Source organism: Gobius niger, assembly GCF_951799975.1.
Source record: "Gobius niger genome assembly, chromosome: 7".
Classification (NCBI taxonomy): Eukaryota; Metazoa; Chordata; class Actinopteri; order Gobiiformes; family Gobiidae; genus Gobius; species Gobius niger.
The window spans coordinates 23875951-23899753 of NC_136858.1; the positions used below are offsets into that span (position 1 = coordinate 23875951).

At 40.1% G+C, this 23803-nt stretch overlaps 1 protein-coding gene across 1 annotated transcript in view; it reads right to left on the bottom strand.

Moving 5' to 3' along the window:
• Positions 1-96: 96 nt before the first annotated feature.
• The window catches only part of eys (eyes shut homolog), a gene marked incomplete at its 5' end in the record, with an annotated part of 148796 nt that continues 125089 nt past the window's right edge, over positions 97-23803 (bottom strand). The window contains 8 exons of the mRNA XM_079559411.1: positions 97-1420; positions 1733-1894; positions 2004-2176; positions 3443-3617; positions 6643-6787; positions 7822-7988; positions 9658-9840; positions 14365-14537. Of these exons, the coding sequence (XP_079415537.1) occupies positions 219-1420; positions 1733-1894; positions 2004-2176; positions 3443-3617; positions 6643-6787; positions 7822-7988; positions 9658-9840; positions 14365-14537 (2380 nt within the window). The 3' untranslated portion in view covers positions 97-218. The remainder of the gene's footprint in view (positions 1421-1732; positions 1895-2003; positions 2177-3442; positions 3618-6642; positions 6788-7821; positions 7989-9657; positions 9841-14364; positions 14538-23803) is intronic.

Consider the following 23803-nt stretch of genomic DNA (forward strand, 5'->3'; position numbering starts at 1 on the left):
TTATTGTTGAACATAAAAGCCTTTCACAAATATTAGATCAACGTATTTTGTTAAACAGTTTATTTAATTTATCTCTAAAGTTTATTTTATGTAACAATCAAAGAGAAAATAATTTTCACAAAACGTCATATTCCAGTTTTAACTGCAGCCAACAACTTTTCTTTATTGACAATAAACCCTAATGGTGCCAGCTTTATTAGCATTGTGGTAATAGCTATCTATGACTGTTTGTTGCCGTCATAAACATTAAAACCCTCACTATTTGGAAGAAACTGCAGTGGCTTGATGTCATTATACATATAAACATTCCTGATACTACCTTCATACCCTTTAGAAAATAGGCCAGATGTCACAATTGATACATTCCTGTCTAATTCAAAGCCTCCAAAGTAAATCTTACCTCCATAGTTCAATGCTACATAACGCTCAAATGGATCAATATTTTTATAGATGACTTTTTGGTTATTTAACAAGACCTGAAGGACTGTGGTATTCAATGATACAGAAATGTTGTGCCAGCTATTGCAACATAGAGTTACATTTTCAAAACTTCTCGGTATGGAGAATCGTTCTCCCAGATTAACAGCTATTTTGACGTGGCCTTTATCAAGCCCAATTGCAAGGTAGTCTTCATCTTCATGCTCTGCCCTCCCCATCCACATGATCAAACTATCATTTGTATTGGTCTTAAAACTGAAAGAAACCTTTGTGTGTTTTAAATTCCTTGTGTTGTACCTTGAGTCAGAGTATTTTATAAAGGAATTTTCTTTAAAGTGGAATGTATTTGTAGACATCTTAGTGTCACAAAACCTCCCAGTCCACCCTAAAGTGCACTGACATCGATAGAAGGTGGCATTATAGGCAGAGCAGAACGAGCCATGCTTACAGTTATTATTCACACACACAGCTGACTGGTTACATGCGGGCCCGGTCCAGTCTGGTGGGCACATACACAGGAAAGAGTCGCTGCCTATTGGCCTGCATCGTCCTTGGTTTTGGCACACTTTGTACCCACATGCTGTGCCATCCCAATCTCCCACATTGGCGCCGCTCACTGCCCCTCTCTCTGACAAGTCCAAGTCCTGGCCATTTACAATAAGCTCCCTCAAGCCCCCCGTGAACCCCATCGGAGCTCCTCCAGTTGCATCAGGAGCGACGGAGCTCAGACTAGAGACCCCCCCTACAAAGAAGTCAGTGGCCACATCCAGGGTGGACATGCGCTGGGTCGAGGCGTTGTGTATGTACTCTTTGTTGTCCAGGCTGAGAAAGCCCCTGGGCCCGACCCTGCCTGCCCTCACCCTGTGCCAGGTCATCCCACTGGGGTCCACACGGTCCACGGACTGCAGAAGATGGGTGCCATCTCCCAGATTGTATCTCAGCTGGACGTGGCCCGATGCCAGTGACAGGCAGAGGAAGTCCCCTGGGTAAAGACAACAGAATGGGGTTGATGGAAACAGAAAGAGGTAAATCATATGGGATTGATGGTATAGCAAGAGCTAGTTTTAAACAACAGGCAAAAGTTATTCAGCATCATCTTGTACTAGGTTGTGTTTAGGACTTTGCCTGTCCCCTCAGTGTTTGCTAATCTACTACTATTATACTAACTTGACATTTCATATGATCATCACAATAAAACAAACATGTCATATTTCACTTTGTGTGATGGGATAAATTAATACATTATGATGAAGAATGTTTATGTTTGCACAATAAAATGTCTAAATTGCCTAACCTGCTCTGGTAACGAGATGCTGCGCTATGTACACAAGGATGCCATCTGGCGCTAAAGGCTGGAACTGCAGCTCCAGTACAGTCCTGTGTCTCACACTCAGGGGGGCAAACGACATCCAGGAGGACTGGTTCCCACTGAAGAATGGATCAGTGATGGTCACAGCTGAGCGGAGCACAACAACAGCCGGTAAATAATTAAACAGTGAGATTATTGTTTAACGAATGCTGATGCGCACAGTGGATAAACAGTGTTAAGTTCAGGCAGGAGTGACCTTTCTCGCAGTACAGCCCGGCGGTCCCCAGGGGGCAGTGGCAGGTATATCCGTTTGGGAGAGCGATGCAGGTGGAGCCATGGGCACAGAGGGGAGGGGGGCTGTGCTCCTCATCACACATGGATACCGTCTCTGAGCACAGGGCACCCTTCCATCCAAATGGGCACTGGCAACTACAGCGCAAAAAACAGACAGTTTCCTGAAATACCCTGTGCACCATTTCTATTGCAAATCATGCAGCAGTGTGAGATGTGAAGATTCAAGATTACCAACAAAAACAATCTTATTGTTGTGGTGCATTCTCCACTATTGGGAGGAGTTTTGCGCCTCAGTGACAGCATTTACCCCTGTATTAGGACATGTTAAGTTAAGTTAAGTTCCATTATCATCTCTCTCTCTGAAAGATAAATAACCATAACTTTAGCATTTGCTGTGTCTTAGAAGGGGTGGGAACCTCTGGGTACCACACGATTCGATACGATACACGATACATGGCTCACGATAACGATAATCTCACGACACACTGATACTGCGATAATCGATATATTGCACGAAAATAATATACAATACATCACGATTTATTTTCCATGTTTCCATGTGCTTTGTACCCCTTTATTTTAAATAAATAAATAACTGATCCCTGACTTACTTACTGGGCATATTGATCTGTCAGTGACATCACTTCATTTTCATTTAAATATAGATGAAATCACAGTCCTATTTCAAAAGGAATAAATCAACCTGAAATTAGTCTTATTTACAATTATATAAACTATCATTAAATCATCAAAAGTAATATATTTGTGTGACAGTGCTTAAAACTGTAGTGCTGCCCTCTATTGTTCTGACTGAATTCTTGATCATTATTGGCTGCTATTGACTGTGAAATCAGTAGAGCCTTAATATGCATGAAGTCACTCATTAATATACATGACGTCATCAAAAGTATCAATATCGGAGTAAAAAGTATCGGTATTGCATCATCCCTCAAAATAACTAGTAACCTGCATTAAAAACAGTCTGACCCAAGCACAGTGCACCTGAGGCAAATCACTTATAACACCAGGCTATCGATATAAATGTCTGTGTTGACTGAATCATTTTTTATTTATAACCATTGTGCATTTAAAAAAAATATATATATTTGAGCAGAATCAGCTTCCTGGTTGTAAGCTATGCAGTGGCAGCATGATCGGCTAAACTAAACTCTTCAAATATAAGCACTGCATGAATTAAAAAAAAAAAAATCTCCAGAAATCAAAAACAGTCTGGACATCTGGGAAATGAGGCCCTATATCAAAAATCCTGAAATATCCCTTTAAACTCACGTGTTTACTTTATATGGAACAAACATGACGTCAACGCTGTAAAACGCATGTGTTATTTATGAAACAAAATAAGCAAGAAAATGAATCATAGCAGTCGTTTTCCCCACTTACTACACAGATGAGCCCGAGTCCATGCACGTCCCACCGTTTTCACAGAACACATGAGCACAAGGCGTGACCCCGCACTGACCCACGCTGCGCCCGAACCGTGGCTGTCCCTCAGGCTGTCCCAGCTCTTGGAACTTTCTGTCTCTTCCAGTGCGAAATTGCACATCAAAAATGCACCCTTCGAAAAACACCAAATGGCATGTTAGTGGGAGGAATATCTTACACTCACTGATGTAGGATTAAGAAGATAAAATTACAATCTACTTTTCACTGAAAACAAATATCAAAGGTGCTTTCAAAAATATAATTAGGAATCAGATTAAGGACAAAAACTTCCCTGGATGTGTTTTGTGTTAATCTCCTTCATGCTGCTTCATATTATCGTCACATCTTAAGACTTTTCATATTTTGATTTGACACAGTCCAACAAGCTTCTAAGTTTTCAGTAACACAGACTTGACATAAAATTCTGACCATCTGCCTAATATGACTATTTGAACACAATAGAAAACTAAAAACATACACAATTGAGAAGGCTTCTTAGATAAGAGACAAAACCTTTTCAATCAACTCTTTTCAACTAAATGAAAATTATTATTTAAAATTATTTTTAACAATAAAACATAATTGTCACCTTGTTGTTTTAGTTGTTTTACCTTGTTACTTCCTGAAAAAGTATAACACAAACACACTCACTCCGGCGTGTGGGGCAGCAAAGCGTAGGGGGTCAACTTGAGACAAAAAAAAAAACATTGGATTTGGGGACCACTTTTCTTGTCATGTTTGTTCATGCTTTTGTGCTTGTTCATGTTTCCAGCTTAAAACACGTCAACTTTGAAAAGAAAATGTTCACTCGAGCCACTAATATGGTGCCGCGATGAAGCGATAACCTGTGTTGTTAATCACCTTTTTCATGGCGTATTTCTGTTCTTCCATCACAATATTTACTTGTTAAAGATAATATTTGCTCTGGCCTGAGGAGCACCGGGCTTTCTATTAATATAAAGTCCAAACATAAGGTTCAGAGTGTTGGGCAGGAGCACACAATCTCTCCCATCTCTCCTGCATTAGTCATTGGCATAAACAGGATGCAGGGGAAATGCCACGCTCACTCATGAATATTCACCACATGAGGCCGTCTACTTGGCAGACTTCAGTGATGGTTGCAGCGATGCAAACTTGAAGGGTTCAAAAAGTATAGCTGATTCACAAGGCATAGACGACTATTTTGGTTGGTTATTTTTGTTAAGTTGCACTCTTGCTGGCTCTTGTGAGAGAACTAAGAAAAGCTGTGAAGCGGAGTCTAGACACATTGTATTTGGGGTGAATTTTTAGTTTTTGCAGTGTCATAAGGTTGGTGAATAACAATAAGACAATGATAGACAGAAAGGTGACCTTTTTTTCAACAATCAACACAACATCCATTTTTGAATAAACTTGCTGCATGTCAACAAACACCAATTACAACTTTATTGCAACATTTAATACTTATTTAATGTAATGATGACAATCAAAGTTAATAGCTAACACTAACAAAAAATTATTTGGTGTCTAAATTAATTGTTGAAAATGTGTGTGCTGATGTATCAGTGTGTTGCATTCACTCACTTTGAGTAAACTTTTAGAGGAGTGGTATTAATTATTTGGAATGTCATCTGTACTTTGTTTTAAAGGCAAATGGAAAAGATGTATAGGTCATATTTATGAATTTAAGTCTTTACCTGTACTTAATCTATATGTTTTGCATTTTCATTTGATCTACTGAAATCATTTTGTAAGCCCGATCTCCGATCCCTGCACTGCCGTCCTCTTATTTACTCTCTCGACTGCTTCAATTGATATTTCCTTCCCCCCGCCTGACGCCTGCTCCCCGCTCTGCCATCTTCCCACAGGGGCCTGTGTGTATCTGTTGATAACTGGGAGTGAAGTGCATTATCACTGTGTTCACCGCCAGCCATCATGATTAGGGCTCCGGGAAGGTCACCCAGATCTGATTAGACACTTGTGAGTTCTCATTACATTCAAACTCAAAGGTTATGCTTGCACCGGTGTCGCCTGGTCACCAACAGGGGCCAGCGCACTCGCAAATGGCACTTTACTATGTGGGTAATTTGATTTTTGAGCCTCTCTTTGGTAAGCTGCACCATGGCCAAACAAGCATTCTTAAACATGAAAAGCTCTTAGTCACCTCCAATGGATTCGTCATGGCTTTTTATTATAACGAGCTCCATCGCTAGAGTGTCACTGAATGCAGTTACGATGATATTCAGAGCTGTTGCCCATTACTACAGTGGGAGCAATTTTGCCACCACAATAACTGCTCGAGAGAAATCGTTGCAACATGGAGGTCACTGGAGAAAAAGCACAAATGATGCTGATGATGACGGAGATTGTTTGTATGGCGGCACCGGCTAAAGCGAATTATCAAAGCAGGAATGGATTTTGCATGCAACTGTTCCAGGCGACAAAGCGATTACACTCCATGGACACAGCCTGCGTGTGTCCATGGCACTACAGCCAAAACCAGTTGAAATAAGGCAATGCGCTCTATGTGCTGGTCCTCAATAAATACATCCAAAGATTGAATATGATAGATATTTGGATGTCATTTTTTGGTTACTGATGATAATGTAATGATCAATCTTAACATTATGACCATTGATGGTGAGTTTGAAAAGCTTGTTAACAGTATCATTCATTAAGTCAAAGGAAAGAACAGCAGCATTCATATGATTTAACCAAAAAAAAATTGAATCTTGAGCGATGCAGACATGGGGAGCTAGCTACCATGAGAAATCTCCATAGATGAGGAGTGAAACGTTGCCAGGGCATCGCTTTTAAATGAAAAGAAAAACACTGAAAAAACAAACAATCATTCAAACAATAAAAGGCCCAAAATATAAACAATGAAACACATCAAAGCACAAAATCAAACAAGCAAAAGGAATAAAAGACAGAGGATAAAAGTGGGCCGTAAAACAAGGCTTAAAACACTCCACACAAAAGCCAGAAGCAATGAAGACACAATCAACCTCAAAGCTATTTCTGCTTTGTATCCCAGACCTGTAGCACTCTTTTCATTACCCCCCCTCTCTCTTCAGCGCTAACACAGAGACAAAGATCCCGGGAGAAACTCCAAGCTCTGCTGCTCCTGCTCCAACAAAAAGCCATCGCTACAGTAATAAAGCTGTAGCGGGTCTTACCTTGAAAGCCATGACGGAAGCTGGAGCCGAGCGGCAGCAGTTCAGGGGTGTACTCATTATACCCGCCCACAAAGAGCTGATGGAAAACACTGAGTCCCACCAAGGGGCCCCGCGACGAGCCCGTCCGGTTGCGCTGTCCATCAACCTGAGAAAGGAATGTCGATACTCATGCACTATTTACCCTGTAGGCGTCAATGTGGAAATCATGGCTTACTTAGAGATATGTTAAAAGCTTAGTCAATCATACAGATACAGTACCTTAAATGAGGAGACTTTGAAATTGAAATTCATGGATATTTGTGGAAATTGTGGGAGTGATTATTGACTTATCTGTGACCATCCTATTAAGTTTAATACTAAGTGATGCGTGATGGGTATAAAACAACTCAAATTCTCTTAAATATTATTTATAGTGGATCACGTCTCTTGCTGCTAGACAGAGGCGGGAGAAGCACTCGAAATCTGTAAAAATATATTTTGTATTTGTAGCACTTTTCTTTACAGCACAGTAATAGCATGGTATGTGGATGGAAATAGTAATTAGCAATCCGGTGTTCAACATTAACATGCATGTTTGCTGCGTGTGCATTAACATTCACTCTACCGTATTTTCTGGACTATAAGTCACACTTCATTGTTTGGCTGGGGGTGTGACTTATATTCAGGTGCGACTTATTTATCAAAATACATAATTTCATGTTTGTTATTTTCACACTGACTGCCGCTAGAGCTAGGCTCTAGGCTTGTGTACCTGTATCTGCTACTTTTGTACCACTGAAAATAAAACGTCAATCAAGCAGCAGAAAAAAAAGGGTGGAGTGAGTAAGAAACATGTGAGGGACTGGCGAAAAGTGGAAGTTACTCTTACTGTAATGAAGACAACATAAAAAGCCAATTGCGGGCTAAAATGATGGCCACAGCTAGAGGAACGACTAAGCAAATGGGTGCTGCCGGGAGAGGCTTGTTAACGGTGCAGTTATGCCTCCATGCCCAGGTCGATGCCAAGGCTGGTGCGACTGTTACTCGACTTATATGATGTTTTCTTCTTCATTATGCATTTTTTGGCCAGTGCGACTTATAGTCCAGAGAACACGGTACTATTAATTACCAAAGTTAAAACACGCTTGAGAAGATTGTTAATAATTCTTGGTAATACTTCATCATAGCTCTAGCCCTCACCTGCAGCCAGCCCGTCCTCTTTGCCCGGCCGAAAGCCACGGTGTGTATGGGAACACGCATGTCCAGGCGGTCGCTGACAATGGTGGCCACTCCTGATCCCAAGTTAAACCTGTGCACCACTCTGCCGCTCTTTATGCCCAGCGCCAGGAAGTCATCGCCATGGTTACCTGAGAGATTTGCATCATCATCATCAAACCCAACGCACTCACTCTCCCTGGCTCTGGCTTTTCTTCAGCGCGCCCACATCTGCATACATTAGTCATGCTAAGTCAACTTATGTTTCATTCAGTTTATGTACCTTAATGACGCTGATCAAAGAAGGCACTTCGTTACGGTAATTATCATGCAAAGTGTTCAATGTCTCCCTATACATGTCGCCTTTGAATTTGTACTATTTCCACAATCTTGCCTGACAAGTATTTCATTATTCATATCGCTCTTGTTTCCTTGCGCCTTGATGAAGCATACTCTCAAGAGGAGGCAGCTCCAGAGATCCAAATGACGAGCAAGAGCATTTCCCTCTTTTGAAGATGCAGCTTTCTACGGCGACACATGGTTACCTGTGACTAAAAGTTATCCTGTAGAAAGGAGATTTTAATTGGACTTGGCAGCAGTCGACAACTCCTCTGTGCACCTGCCTTTCTCAATCTGATTAATGCAATTATCGCTCGTGCTTTTCTGAGTTAACAAGCATAGAAGGAAAAAGACCAGACTAATTGGTCAAATACAGAAAGATTTATCATTATCTGGAGGTGGAAGTACCTTGGAAGCAATCTCACTTAAAAGTACACTTCATTTTTTTTCCTGAAGGATTATCTGCAAGGTTTATATAGAAAGAAGCAAGTCAAATCTAATGCTTTTAAAGCCCTTTTTAATGCCTAAACACTCTATTCTAATGCCCCAAACGCACACAAAAAATCAGCACATTCAATTTCTTAAGATTTGCAAACATTTCATCAAACAGTGGAAAGAGAATTGCACAAAACTGGCAACTTTTTTTAGCAAATGTTTTAGTGCCAGTTTGAATCCAATTGAATGCTTTTTAATTGCATTCAAGGCCTTGACTAATGATTCTTTGTGCTTTTTTCTGCCTTGTCTTTGGGCCTGTAGGCTTTATTTGGCTGGGGGGGTACAGGGAGAGGCATTCAGCAAACGGTCGTAGTTGGGACTTGAACAAACTCCAGTAGAGTTGAGTATATAGGGGGTCAATTACAAGTTCTATTCTATTTTATAGCCAATAAATGACCCATCTATAACAAGTCATATTTTAAGATATAAGTAAGAACAAACCAATGCATGTAAGCACACCACAATGCTGAAATGATACAAATCTCATTTCAATGTTGCTCAAAAGCCTTGACATTGGCAGGTCCTGGTGCCGCCCACACATAACTAGTGCCCCCTAAAGTGAAAAAAAAAAATGGTAATAGTTGTAGTAGTATTGGTAGTAGCAGTATACCTAACATGCAACACTTTTAGATAAGTAATTTGTTTTTGTGAATTTGCATTTGTCCTTGAGCTATAATAGAGCTAAGTAACTTTCCATTTACTTAAGTACTTCCTCCACCTCATTATCATTATCTTTCAAATCTGCTTGGTACAAAAAACATCAAGGTGGTCTTTTGATTAGGCGATCAAAAAGCGCAGTGAAAATCTATTAGACAGCACATCACCATAGGAGCAGGAGGGTGCACCGCAGTAGCGTTTCTTTAGGGTTCTTTAATGAAGTTTGACAACTATAATTCCACAGGGGAGACATCTCCAACTCTGCCGCGCCTATAACCCAACCAGAGGAATAATTTTAAATTGCTGCAGGAGTGTCGGCTCTGCACTGACCTTGTCCTTTATATCCAGCGAACAGGATCAGGTTGTCTTTCACGGCAGATGAATTATTGGCCAGAATGAACTTGAGCTTGAACTCGTAGAAGAAAGCCAGATTGGGGACAGAGGTATAGGCCAGGAAGGAGGTGTATCCAAACTCGTCATTCCCACCGAATCTGGAGCGCGTTATGTTGACGACTGCAGGACATCATAGACAGAGAGAGAGAGAGAAATCATTATCATTTTGTTTTACACAAAGGTGAAGGATGTCTCCAAAAGTTATGCTACCTCTGAAATATTTGGCTTAGTTTAAAGGTGCATTATGCAAGTTTTTATGTGGAAAAATGTTGATGTTTGTGTATATTTGACCTAGTAGAGACCGATGGGCTGTGTGAGTGATCAGCATGGCACCTTTACATTCCGCCACAGTGGTCTCTAGGACGCTCCAGGATCAATTGTTTGGAAGCATTATTGCTGCTGACGGACCCTCCCACCAGAAAACCTTCAAAACAATTGATCCTGGAGTGTAATGGAATGTAAAGTGTAAAATGTAAATGTTAACAACTCATACAACTGGGTCACTACAAGATCACATATGCACAAATATCAACTTTTTTTTCACATTAAAAAGTTCCATAATGTACCTTTAAGTGAAAGTACTAAAAAGAAAGTTTACCATTTAAGTGTCTATGCTATAGCTACTACTGCGATAGCTATGGCAAGTATTGCAACAGACTTCTTCTTGAACTAGATCTATTGCAAAGTACTATCACAGCCAAGGCTCATATATTATACATTAAAAACGTTGCTTATCGTCATCTACTGTTGTCAACACACTACAAGTAGTGCAATAACTAGACAGATGCAAAATGTAGCTTCTTATATTGCTACACACAAAGTTTTTTTTTTTTACAACATAATGCTGTATCTGTCCACCCCTCAGTCCAGGCTGATTCCCATCCTCCCTGATGAATTATGCAGCATACCACCAATAGATGGCAGTATTGCTACACAGCCCACGCAGCCGGCAAGTACAATATTTTCTTTACAGAATGATATTAGATGATGACCTGTTTTCAAATACCATCACCTCTTCAGTTCTAGCCGATTTCCATTAGAAGCTGGTTAGAGAATGACTTTTTGGCGAGCTTACGTCGCTTCATACCCAACATTCGCCAGGGTAGCAAGATTCAATTACAATCTCAAGTTTACTTATGCAGCACGCATGGTTGCTTCAATAATGCCCTCAGTTGTATTCAGTCTAAGCAGAGGCATCTTCTTGATTTTACACCTGGGACGTAATGTAAATCTCCCAGTCCTCATTTACAATTGCACACCTCTATGTTTTTAAAGACTGCCAGGATGTAGACACATACACAAAATACAGTTCTCCTTAGCAGTGAACCTCGCATATACTACTGCAGCCCCAGGCGTTGGCTAAAAGGAGTTTGAGCTTCCCTGTGTGAGCGCCCTCATCTCTGTTTGGCTGCTAAATTATTAAGAGAGCCAGAAATGCTTGTGCTTTCAACCACTGTGCAACATAATATTTGCCTATTGTTTCTTTGAGCAGATCCACAAGTACAGTCTGGACTAGTTAGAGGAGATTACACTGTATTTGATTGGGATGTTTTTAAAGCAAGCATAACACCAACTATAAAAGGAGTATTCTTTTTCATAAAGATTCAAAACCATACCAATTAAATATGCAACGCTTTCCTTTGTTTTGAATCTGATAATGAACTTAATGATAATATTATTTATACTTAAACACAAGCAATTAAGGCCATTTATACTTGACGATTCTGGGTGAAATCTTATAAACATAAGAAAGTGTGAGGTAGGTAGTAATATTCTTTACACAAAAGATAAAAGGCTGATGTATTCTTTATCCCAGTCAGAAGCCTATATTCAAATCAATGTGCAAATCTTCGCAGGCTAGGAGAATATTTTGCTCTGGCGACCCAGAGAAGAAAAACAGAAAAGTAAGAATAAGTAGTTTAAAGAATAAGTAATTCATTCTTCAACATACAACTATTTTATTCTAAAGCAGCTTTGTGTCGGCTCCAACATAAGGACAAAATCTGCAAACCAGGGCAAGACAACATTTGTGGTTCTATTGTTGAAATTATGTCAAGGCCGCCATGTGCACCGCACTGTTTTACTGCTCGCTTTCAGTTTACACTAAGGGTCGGTTCGCTTGTATACAGCTTATTCTAACACATTGTTGTAAAAAAAGGTGTGAAAACAACAACACCCAAACAAACACGTGAAGTATTTTTAAAGACAAGTCACAATAATGCAGTGTTGCTAGTTATAGTTCATAATTATACTTTCTGTAAATGTAACAACCCAGGCTCTTCTTGTCTTGCAGTAGGCTGCGTTCACAACTTTTTGTAATTTGATTTGATGATTTAAATGAAATGGCGGGCAAGGGCTGATATACAGTTAATCTATGATTAATTCACTGCTCCATCCATCAGAAAAATCACAATTGGCGAACGTTGTAATTTCCCAGTAGGGATTGTGGTCCGTAAAATTGCCATAAAAACAGGAGGCACTTCAGGCAACACCATTCATTTTTAAATAAATGAATAAAAGGATATCTGGTTTGGGGCCAGTTTGCTTTCAACATACAAACTTTCACCTGGAGACAAAAAAATCGCATCATCTTCCAAATATGACAGTGCAATAATGAAGAAACATTATTGCACTGTTTCTTCTTGGATACAGTATATGGTATCACTTTATTTATTTCATGTCCAACATCTCAACTTTAAATCGCACCAAGACACCACATTTTCCATTCTTGTAGACTGATTTATTTGAACCTTTGAATTTATTAATAACTAAATAAGATCTCCAAAATCCCCACAGAAAAAAGCAAAACAAAAATCTTTGTAACTAGTATTGAGATGCTTTGTGCACGAAATGCGCGGTATAAATAAACATGCCATGCCTTGTCTAGGATGTATGTCCAGGGGGAAATTTCTGCATTTTGACAGTGAAAAGGCAAATTCTATAGATTTCTGACCTGTCTCCATCTATCAGTCCATGGGCTCTTTACTCAACCTTATACAAAAAGCCTGAAAACTTGACTAAAGACAGATAATCATAAACAAAATGGGTGCAAAATTCATTCATCTCACTATGGATTTCTAAGCCAGGTTGTTGTAACAGAGCGTGGACACTGTTGGTTTGCCTGGGCTTTGAGTGAAAAGGTGTGAACAAATGGGGATAGCCAACGAGAAAGAATACAAAAAAACAATTGGGAACACACTGCACTCAGTTGTGAAATGCTATCTGACAACTAGGGCATGTATAAGGAAGCATCTTTGCAGCCAGACCAAAACAGAAAAGAAAGGAACACCTCTCTGGAGTTGGAAATACGTGGATATGCGGAACAAACTCGGAACAATGTTGGGTTTACCCAAAGTTCAAACTGAAGTGTAAAACATTGGACAGAAGCTTCCACATGATCAAATGGTAAAAAATAAATATAAACAAAGATCTTAAAAGCTGTGGCCAATTGAAGAGATAAAAACTGTTTTGTTGCTAAGGTTGGCTGTTTATCGATTACTTAACGTGGAAGCTGAATAGTCAAATGAAACAAATCCCTCAAGAGTCCATGCTTAAGGAAGAAAGAAAGTGTTTGACCTGATCTCACCTGATGTTCTCAAATGTCAGCCTGGTACGTGTGATGGTGTTGGCGTGGTGTGTTTTGCCTGTGGCTGCCGAGCGCGTCGAGGCTGACCCCTCATGTGTCACAGTATCCCCACTGTGAGTGCTGCTGCTGTGGTCACTTCAGTTAGACAAAGATCCAGCATGCCGAGACCTGCCTGAATCTTAGCCCCGTAACCATTTTTAAGGGGGTACTTTCTTGACCACTTCTACGTACTTTTGGGGAAAAAACAAAACACACAAACACGTGTTTTCTTCTGCTTTTAAAGCAAAACAAATAAACAAAAAACTCTTAACTTAACTTTTGAACAGCTTCGAAACACCTCTCACTTTTTGTTCAGGGTTTAAAAAAAACAGCAATTCTTAGACAAAGAAAAAAATATGCTGAACCTCATGCAGTCATTTTATGGTGGACTTGATGAGGTGCAAGTTTACAAAGGATTTATCATACCTATTATAGAGATAAACTCTAGTTTTAAAACAGTAGAAATAGTAAATTAACTTGACTAATTTAATTTAACTTAACGTTTTTGTCAGAAATGGAAAATACTAAACTGACACTGAAATTCTAGACATCTCTCTTTTTTTATTCACCTGCATGATCATTTATATTTTGGGGTAGGATAAAGTAGTCTTCTTCAATCTTGTTTAAATAACTCCAGGGGAAACTTATTTTCAAGCCATGGAACAAAGTGATAAAATGACACAGATATGACCTGGCTGGGATTTAATGAGTTCTCCATGACAGCAGCTAATCCTTTTTGAGAAGCTACACATCTTTCTATGGCACAATTTGCAAACAATAGTGAAGATAAGAAACTTAATTTTTAAAGTACTTAATCATTTCATTCACTTAAATTAGTCTAAAAGAGACTTTTTGGAGCATTCAGCAGAGCCTTGATTATCTTATTCCGTTGCTGGAGGAGGACATTTCTGTTTTTTCAGCACATTTTAGTTTCATTAAATCCTTCACTTTACCATCTGCTCAAGGCCCTTCTCCACCAACTGGTGGATGAGAATCTTTTCTCTGTTTGTTGGACTTACCCTGGTCACACAAGAGCCCCTGCCGGCCGTACGGGCAGAGACACACCGCCTCCAGAGGGGACTTTGGGATGCAGGTCGCCCCGTGTGCACATGGGCTGCGTTCACAAGCGCTGAGCTGACACAGGCGTCCTGTGTACTGAGGGGGGCAGTCACAGAACCAGGCTTCATCTGAGCTGGAAATGTAGAGAGACAATATTACAAAGGACCATGACATTTCTACAACATGTTCAAATGCGTACTCAAAAGATGTACTTCCATGTCGTGTTCCTAGAAAAGTGAGAGTGCTCTGCCATAAGTGCTGCTAGTGGCATACAAGCACCATCATCAAGAAACCATCTACTGCTCTCATTTCCGCACTGCTAGGCTTGTCTAATTAATTGCAATGAAATCTAAATTTTATTGATCATAACTTTCAAAACGCAAACACTGCAAATATTTATGTAATATAATGTCAAAAAACCTGCTAGCTATGCATGTGATGTATTCTATTAGTTTAGCAGTTCAACAGTCTCAGATGTTAATGCTCCTGGACATGTTTCAAATGTGTACTGTGAACTAATACTTTATTAATATATGCCACAAATATAATTCCCCCCCCCAAAATCATATGGCACCAACTCATAGTACACAATTTGTAATACTGTGTACAGTAAGAATACCCTACTAATAGTATGTAATCGTATAACAGAATGTGGTGACTACTCACTCGCATGCTCATAAAACTAAATATACACTAATGATGTAATATCCATAAGAGAATTTACACACAATTAACACTTAGCCTACAAAAATACACTCTACACTAAGTATTCAAATATCTTGGTACTTCTCCCTATTTGTTTACAAGCCTCTTAGCGAGACCCACAAATCGTTTACTGTGGGTCCAGAAATGGATCTAAAAGATGTGTGTTCCTACAAAGACGTGTGATGTATGAGATCTGCAGAAAAACGCTCGCAATTGAGTAGACGTACAGTCTGAATGCGCTGCTGAAAATTATTCATTTATACATGTAGCCGCAGCGGGGGAAGAAATTACTTCATGTCTCGTGCTAAAGGTAAACACGCCTGGGCTGAAAAATGCCGGCAGACAGCGTGAAAAAGATTAGTAATATTTCACAAAACGTATAACTTCCCAATTGTACAAGATTTGTTGTCTCCCGACTCTTTGATTAATGATTCACGTTTTGCTGCTTAAAGAAAAGAGTGATCGTGCATGCAAAGTGTTATAAAGCACCATACAATGTGCACAGCTTACAGAGGTACATAGTATAATAGCAGATGGAGAAAGCGTTGGTGCGGTTTCAGATGTATAAATTAATAATGTGTTTGGAGAAGCAGCTCTGCAGGATATACTCGGCTTCAGGAGAATGAAATATTTACATTCTGTCATTCTGTGCAGTGGGGGTATTGTTCAAGACAGACCCGGATTCAAGTACAAAGACAAAGTGTTGTATAATGCAATAATGTTTATATGCAGCTTTTGTAATGTTTCCTTGTCAACACAAAACTTTAGGTTCCATCCACGATGAGTTACAAGCCTATGTAGCGTGTGAAGGTTCGCCTATTGCCTTTCGCCATTGTTAACGCATTCCAGAGAGCAGCTCAACCCCCACTCCAAAACTCCTAGGCCATTTTATGACTTTTGGAATGTCGTCACTTCCTGTCTTGTGAATGGCTGATAAGATCGAATACAGTTCAGGAGAAAAAGACTGTGACGATCTATCCTAACCCTCACAACCAGAGATGAAAACTCTCTATTGACCTTCGAATTGGACTAAAGACTGAATCTCAAACGTCCGATTTGAGTAATAAGCCAATTCTTTAATTCATGGACAGTGAGAATGAACTCAACCAATCTGTTCTAATGATGAATTCTTCCCCAGGTCAACAAAGACGCAATGTACAAACATACTGTCGAAATGTTGTTTGGAAAGTTGTGAAGTTGTTAATGTGTTTATCGCAATAGAAATGTATTTCTTGAATTCTCTCCCAAAGACATTCCCACTTGGGATCGTCATATCGGGTTACGGACTGAATCGATTGGTCGAATCCACGGAGAAAAAGGGGCCGCCCCCTTGGTATAAAGGAAGGAGAAATAGCCAGAAACCTCCCTTACCCTTGCTCTTCTTTAAAAAACGCGCTTCTGAGAGGGTTGGAGAAGGAGAGACGGCAGGATGACATCCCCCGCTGAACTCTGACCTCTCCTTTGTCTCAGATGGACCACAAGAACTTTAAGTTTGAGCCCGTCGTTTGACGTGATTTGTAACTATCTGTTACTTCTTTTAAGAACATTTGCATTTTTCCTACAAGACAACAACATTTTTGATCGCTGAGCTTTCAGCGAAACCAATTTGAGTCTAGCTGGTCAATCCAAACCCCAAGGCCCCGAGGAGCTGGAGAGAGACCCCCCGCCTCGCCTGCATCAGCTTGAGAATCGCCATGCGAGAGACCATACCACGACCACAGGCCGTCGGACACCAGGACTTTGGACCGCCTGACCACAGTTGGAGTGGAAAGCCTTTCTCTCACGGTCGTAAGCTCATAGACCTAGCTCAATAAGACTCACATAACTTCTCAGAAAACCACCTTATTGACTTTCAGATACAATTTTAGAACATTTTATCTGATTATTCATCCTGTTAGCCTTCTAGGTTACTCTGTTTGCACTTTAATATTCAATGCCGTCTGTTAATTGATTTTGATCATTAAACCTCCATAAACCACAGTTTGCTTTGGTAATGTCTGTGTTTATTATTCAGACTAAGGGTCCATGTGTACGTCCAAGACCTCACTTCCTTCAGATAAATCTGTAGTTTAGCCTCCTATTCTTACTTTTATTTTGTTCGCTTTCCGAACTGGTGCCCCGTTAAATTTTAAGGCTAATCTACAACTTATTAATTAATTAATAAACAAATTAATTGATTAATAAACCCTCATACCCTACACCTAGATACATGGAGAGGATTGCATGTACAGTAACAGGTGATGAGACTGATTAGCAAATACCTGTGGTGTGGAGACTAGTCAATTTCCAACACAATACATTTGAAACAACAAAATGTATAATTCTCTTTCTATTAAATCAGGATCCGAAGAGCCAATGTTTCTTGAAAATACTCAATTTTATTTGATGTGAGACCTGAACAATGCCACACAAGTACTATACCGGGACTGAAATGTGGACTGACATGTCCAAACTAAGTAAGTAAGTAAGTGCTGTATTTGCCATTGTACAAGTGTACAACGAAATAGTGTTCAGGCGTTAGTCCTGAGCCGCTGCGACTGAGCCGCGCTGCCATTGTGTGTCAACCTGACCAGCATGTTTTTGGAGGTATCGGAAACCGCAATACCCGGAGGAAACCTGGCTGACTGCCTTAGGTGTTCCTCTGAAACGGTGCACCGCCTCCTGGGTTTGTCCCTCGTTCAGAGTGTGGTGTCCTGTACTGGTCAGCTCCACCTCCCCATTCCTCCTGTGCAGCTCCCTCCGCCCCACAATAGTCTTCCACCATCTTCTGGGAAGAGCTTAGCAGTTAATCTGTTTTATTCTTCAGTGAACGTACATTAGCCAGAACAATAGAAGGCATGTGTGGCTTAGCTGTGAGTCTCGCCCGGTTACCTCCTCGTTTGTCCCTTTTTTGTTTCCTGGAGCATCTCTTATGACACGTCCACTGTGCTGCAGCTCTGGGGGCTCTTGGTGCCTCTTCAGTGTCTCAGAAGAAGACATTTGTAGGTCTCAAATGGGTATAGCTGATAAGCTAGCCATTTACTTTTAAAAAGCTGCTTTCTTCAGGACCATTATGGACTCTTTGCAGTAAGAAAATCTACTGATCCCCACAAAAAACACGACAAAGATATACACAATTATCCGGCAAAACAGTGTGGAACACAGAAAAAACGAGGACTACTGTATACCAGGGTTAAGGTAAAACAACTTTCACTATAGACAGCCAAAGAGTTTCCAGATTGCCTATGCCTGTACAAAGCTATTGAAGTAATGTTACCGAATATAAGGCTAAAGCAAAATTAAGAAAAATAAGTATATTTCAGATCTTGTTTGAGAGATTGTGCATAGATCCTACATCATTGGTAGAAATGAAAAATTGAACAGTGCCCCATGTAATAGTTTGTACACTAAGAGTTCCTTTTTATTTGCAAACTGGACTTTTTAAAGTAGCCTTTTTGAGAAGGCTGCTTCAGAGGGCAAAATGAATCTTAGCCATCTATATCGGAAGAACGTTTTTTTTTTGTAAGATCGATTGTGCTGTGGCTCAGTGATATCAGCTTTTCTCTGTGTAGCTTCTTGCTCCTAAAGTATGACAACCCAGTGAACTGTTAGACTGTAAAGGCAACCATGTTTCAGTAATATTTTATGGTTAACATACTGTCCATTTCTTATTCATACATCTTATATTAAGTATCATGAAGCCAGTTATTAACCATGCAAACTTTGCGCACTGAACTCAAGACTATAATTGGCTCAACATATTATATATTCAAAGGTAATGGTACATTCTGGCACTGGCTTCATTAGGAAACTACACAGCAGGGATGCAAAGTGTCAGATCTAGTAGCATGTCAAGTAAAAATATAAGCATCGGTCTGACAGTCTATATGAACTCGATTGCGAGCACTAAATCTCAAACATTCACCAACAACAAACCCAAAAACTGTCGATATTCCCGTTCCCTTTGAGGATAAAACAAAATTAAGGGTGTGTTTTTTGGAGTATCTAGACAGCTGTTAATCTTTTATGGACGTCAACAATGATTACAATAACTTACATCAACTTTCCGTCATGTGGAAAAGAGCATAGTACTCTGTCTGAGAGAAACTGGTGAATACTAAAGTTTGGCACTTCTATTAAAGCCTCAAGTTGTCAAGGTGTGAAAAGCACTTTTGGATAAACATGTGCCTGCATTTAAGCACTACGCAGAAACCTTTTTTCACAGGAGCTCAGCGTGTTCTTGGTAGTACGGCCTGTTCCCTTACATATGTCTTTCAATTCAGATATGTCTATTTTTCTCCTTCCAATGCGATCAAATTACCTGTTGGATGAGGATGTGCGCTTGTACAATGGAGACTTTACAGGTTCAATGCCATTCACACAAGCTCGTTAGAAAAACACGGCAATGTCATATATTTTCACTGTAAAATTGTAATTCGGCACTAAACTACAGGTAAAGAGGCAAAAATGAGTCATCTGCATAATAGGAGTATACAAATGACATAAACAAATATGGCAGGTAGGCACGGATCTGCCATCTGAGCCGCTTAATCGAGCCAACTGGTGACTCATTATTTCAACTCTTTATGGCCCACCCACAAAAACGCACGTGTCTATGTGTAGTGTAATCCAATGGGGCGAGAAAACTACCAGTGCAGTTCTTCATTAGAAATAATATCTTCTGAAAGCCAGTGGTCCTTTCAGCTTTAGCAGACAATGAAGTGGGCGAAATACTTTTTTGTGGAGAACTGAGAACCGTTCCAGCGCTGAAGCCTCATCACTGACTTGCTCTAGTGGGGTATTTGCATAACAACAAGTGCTTAAAAAAAACAGCATTCAGTAAATAACACAGGACAGAGGAATCTTAGAGCTGATCGAAATGGCAAAGTCAAAGTCTTGTAGGAAGTATGAATACGTAATGGTCTGTGTCATGGGGTTCAGTCTCGGGGCAGTGGTTTTCAACTGGTTTGGTGTCAGGACCCGCCATAATGAGAATATTTATTGCATTATTTTTGAATAAGTTCTGTAAAATCCCATACATGCCGCCCTCCTTATGGCTGGTCCTCCCTCTGCCTCTCTCCGGCCTAAGCTGCGGCTCCACCCGTCACCTCCACTGCGGCGCTCTATAAAGGCTGGACTGCCTTTGTGCTCTGGCCTCTCTCTTCTCCCATGTCCTGGTGGGCCCGATGCCAGCTCGCTCTGCTGCTGGCTGCCACGCCGGCTAGGACTCCGCCATGCACATAAGGCAACCGTAACTTTAATGTGCATGGCGCCTTTCAATTCCATTGCGGCCAGGCGGGGCAGCACATAGACTGAAGGGGAGGAGGCGAGATGGAGGCAGGGTATCTGGACAGAGAGGCAGAGGGAGGAGCACCTGCAAGTACAGACAGGACCCCTGGATTAAACGCCAAGAATGGGCCCGGGTGGAGGTAAGAAAGCCTGACAGACAAAAACAGTTAATGCATTTTAACTACATATACTACTAACAATTGAGTACTTTCAATAATGCAATCACAAGTTACTAAAAGAGAGAAAGAAAGAAAGGACAATTAAGTATCTGGCCTTGTGATAGCCGGCCTACACAGTAACTATAAGACTATAGTTACTGTCATTACTTCCACCAATTCTGTACTTAAGGACTATCGCATGCACTTTGATATAGATATTTGTCCTCTGCATTTGACGGTGCCAGTTATGAATTGATGGGGAAATCCTGTGCAGCTCAGTTTCCACATACAGTACATACATACACATACATATAAAGGAAGGCCTCACATATGGCCCAAACTTTCCTGCTGTGAGGGGAAACCACTCAGTTTGTACAGCTTTTTACTGATCTACATGCTGAGACACAGAGTTATAAAGAACCTTGTCATCTGATCATCTGCTGCTGGTCACTTATTCATCATTTTATCGCATTAAATTTGGAGTTTTGCTCAATAATTTAATATGAGAGTTTGCAGCTTGCCTTTGACTGACGCCAACGTTGGCATTTGTGATTAAAATATTCAAATGGGTCTGCAAACACTGCTACAATTTCCCACACCAAAGTGATTGCCTTGGGCGGATTAAAATAACCTTTGTCACTCGACACATCGTGCTTGTGATTAGGCCAATTAAAACTCAAGTGTTTTGGAGCGTGCTGCTTCAGTTCAGTCAACACACTGAGCCATTGAGTATTTGGTGCATTTAAGTCAACATGTTCACAATTACTTTCTCTGTCCAATAATAACACAAATGACCTTTTAAATTTGTTTTGGAGTTTCAATTTTGAATTGTTTATATCATTGTCAAATAGTGAAGGACAGTAAAAGATTTTTGTGACTTTATCTGCTGCACCGGACAAAATTCCTTCCTTCAAGAACAAAGTTAAGTAAGTTTTGGAGAAATAGTATATTTCATGAACACTGTAGTCATAGTACCAATTACTTTCAAAAGCCGCACCCAAAGAAAAAAAAATGGGCTCTCTGATCATCCCCAGCTCTAAACCCTGTGTTTAACAGAACAAATCTAGGTCTGCACCATGACAATAGTAGATCTAAATGAGGCTTAACAAAAAAACAAAGGTAAAATTTACAAAATCTAGAAACAAGTAACCCAAGTATCACCTGAAGCAGCCCGCAGAGGAACTCCTATCGTAGTTTGAGAAACACTAGCATGTTCTCAACAATAACTGGAGCACTTTTACATATCTAGTAAGGCTTTATCTCCAAAAATTCCTCAAAATGATGCCAGGCCCTTGCTTTAGTTTGGAAATAAAAAGAGAAAATCGCTATGGAGCATTATGGTTAGCTGCAGCCAAATCTAGAACAATGGTGGCAATGGAGTGGAAATGGTTCAAACTGCAACTGACAAGACAAGAGCGGTAACAGAGGGGGAATGCAACCAATGTGAGCAGAAGGACTGGGGCCTGTAAGAAAGGTTTGTTTTTTGGATGCTACAGGGACGTCTTGGAGGCAGTTGTTGTTTTGTGTTTTTCCTGAAACCACCTTCAGCTTCTTGTGCCTGCAAACACACATACTGTATCTGTGCCAAAGTTTTATGTCATTGTACATATAGTTGATTCATTATTTATTGAATGCCTCCTCTATTGTAGAAGTTTAATGCTGCACAGTGCTCTGAATTACTTCCAACCAACAACATGCAATCACAAAATATAAGAATTCAATACTCCTATTCAGCAACAAATCCATTAAAAATTTCAATGTAACAAGGAAAGTATTAAAAAAAAGTATAACATTTTCATGATTGTACAATCATTTTATGTAAATAAGTAGATCCATGTAGTAGTAGCTGAAACAGTAGTAGCTAGTAGTAACTCATTTAATGAAACTACTGAAACAGACAGTAATCCCAGCATATCGTCTTTGTATTAAGAACACTGAGTTAAGAAGATACTGGTTTAAGCGTCCGATATTCTTGAACGTAACACTTGAAAAACTGGAGAACACAGCCTTAAGCACTCCCGTGGCTACCAGTCTATTTATCTGATGACCAATTATACAACAGCCCCTAAAGAGTCCTCAGATCTTCAGTCAATTACCCGAGTCAATGTATGGACATGGGGGCGCTGAGAAGGCTGGCTCTGGTGCAGGTTAAGGTTTCCCACAACACATGAAGACAAAAATGACTTTGACAGACTGAGGTGTAACTTGTCCAAAACTGCTGTTGTGTCCTTGAGCAAGACACACTTACTGTGCATAAGAGTGTGTGAATGGCAGTCATTGCAGAGTGAGAGCCACGTTGCTGCCAGTCAGCACCAGGGCCACTGTGGCTATCACAGTGCCTTATCCGCATAGTGTGTGACAGAGAAACGTTTTCATGAAAAGCACTTTATAAAAGCCATTTTTATTATTCATTTTAACCAAGGTCTGCCAACAGGTCAAGTTTGAAAATGTATTAATTTCCAGAAGGCTACACGGCTGAAACAGTATCTACAGTATCAGCTCTATTAACATGTGCAGATAAACCTCACCTTCTCAGTGCCACCCGGATCTCCTCACTGTACTCACACAATGAAAACTAAGGGATTGTTATCACATTAGTTGCTAAGGAACAGTGTATAGATAACGAAGTCAGTGAAGGAGAGGATCCTAGGAATATAAAATGTATTAATTGACTCTGTACATAACTTCAAATCATAACAATGCCGCCCAAGAAGTGACTTCCTGTTTCGATTCAGCATGCCAAAATAAAAGCACACAGCTGGTCTCATTGAGTAGTTCAGGAGGTACATTACAAGAATATAATTAAATACACACATTTAAAGTCTGTTGTCTGTTAATAGTTTGGCAGAAAGAAAGTTGAACTAATGAACTGCTGAACTAATGAATAAGATGGTGCTTTTATTTTGGTGTGCTGGGTCGAAACAGGAAGTCACTTCTTGGGCGGCGTTGTTAGGATTTTAACTTATGCACAGAGTCAATTATACAATTGTACAATGTTCTTTTCCTGCAAATTGATTTTCGGCATTGTAGTCAAAGTCACTACACTGTCCTCCACAACTCATAGCCACAAAGAGAAAAGTTTATAATGAGCATGTTCTCCCAGAGTGAAGATCCTTTAGGGAATGCTGCTGAGCATCAGTTATTTATTTCTCCTGTGGATGAAAATAATTGTTTCTTAGACCTTGACTTATTTTATTTGAAAGACGCAAATGTGAAAGCCTGATTTTACACCGCTAAGGGAGACAACCGATGAAATTACACCTTACAT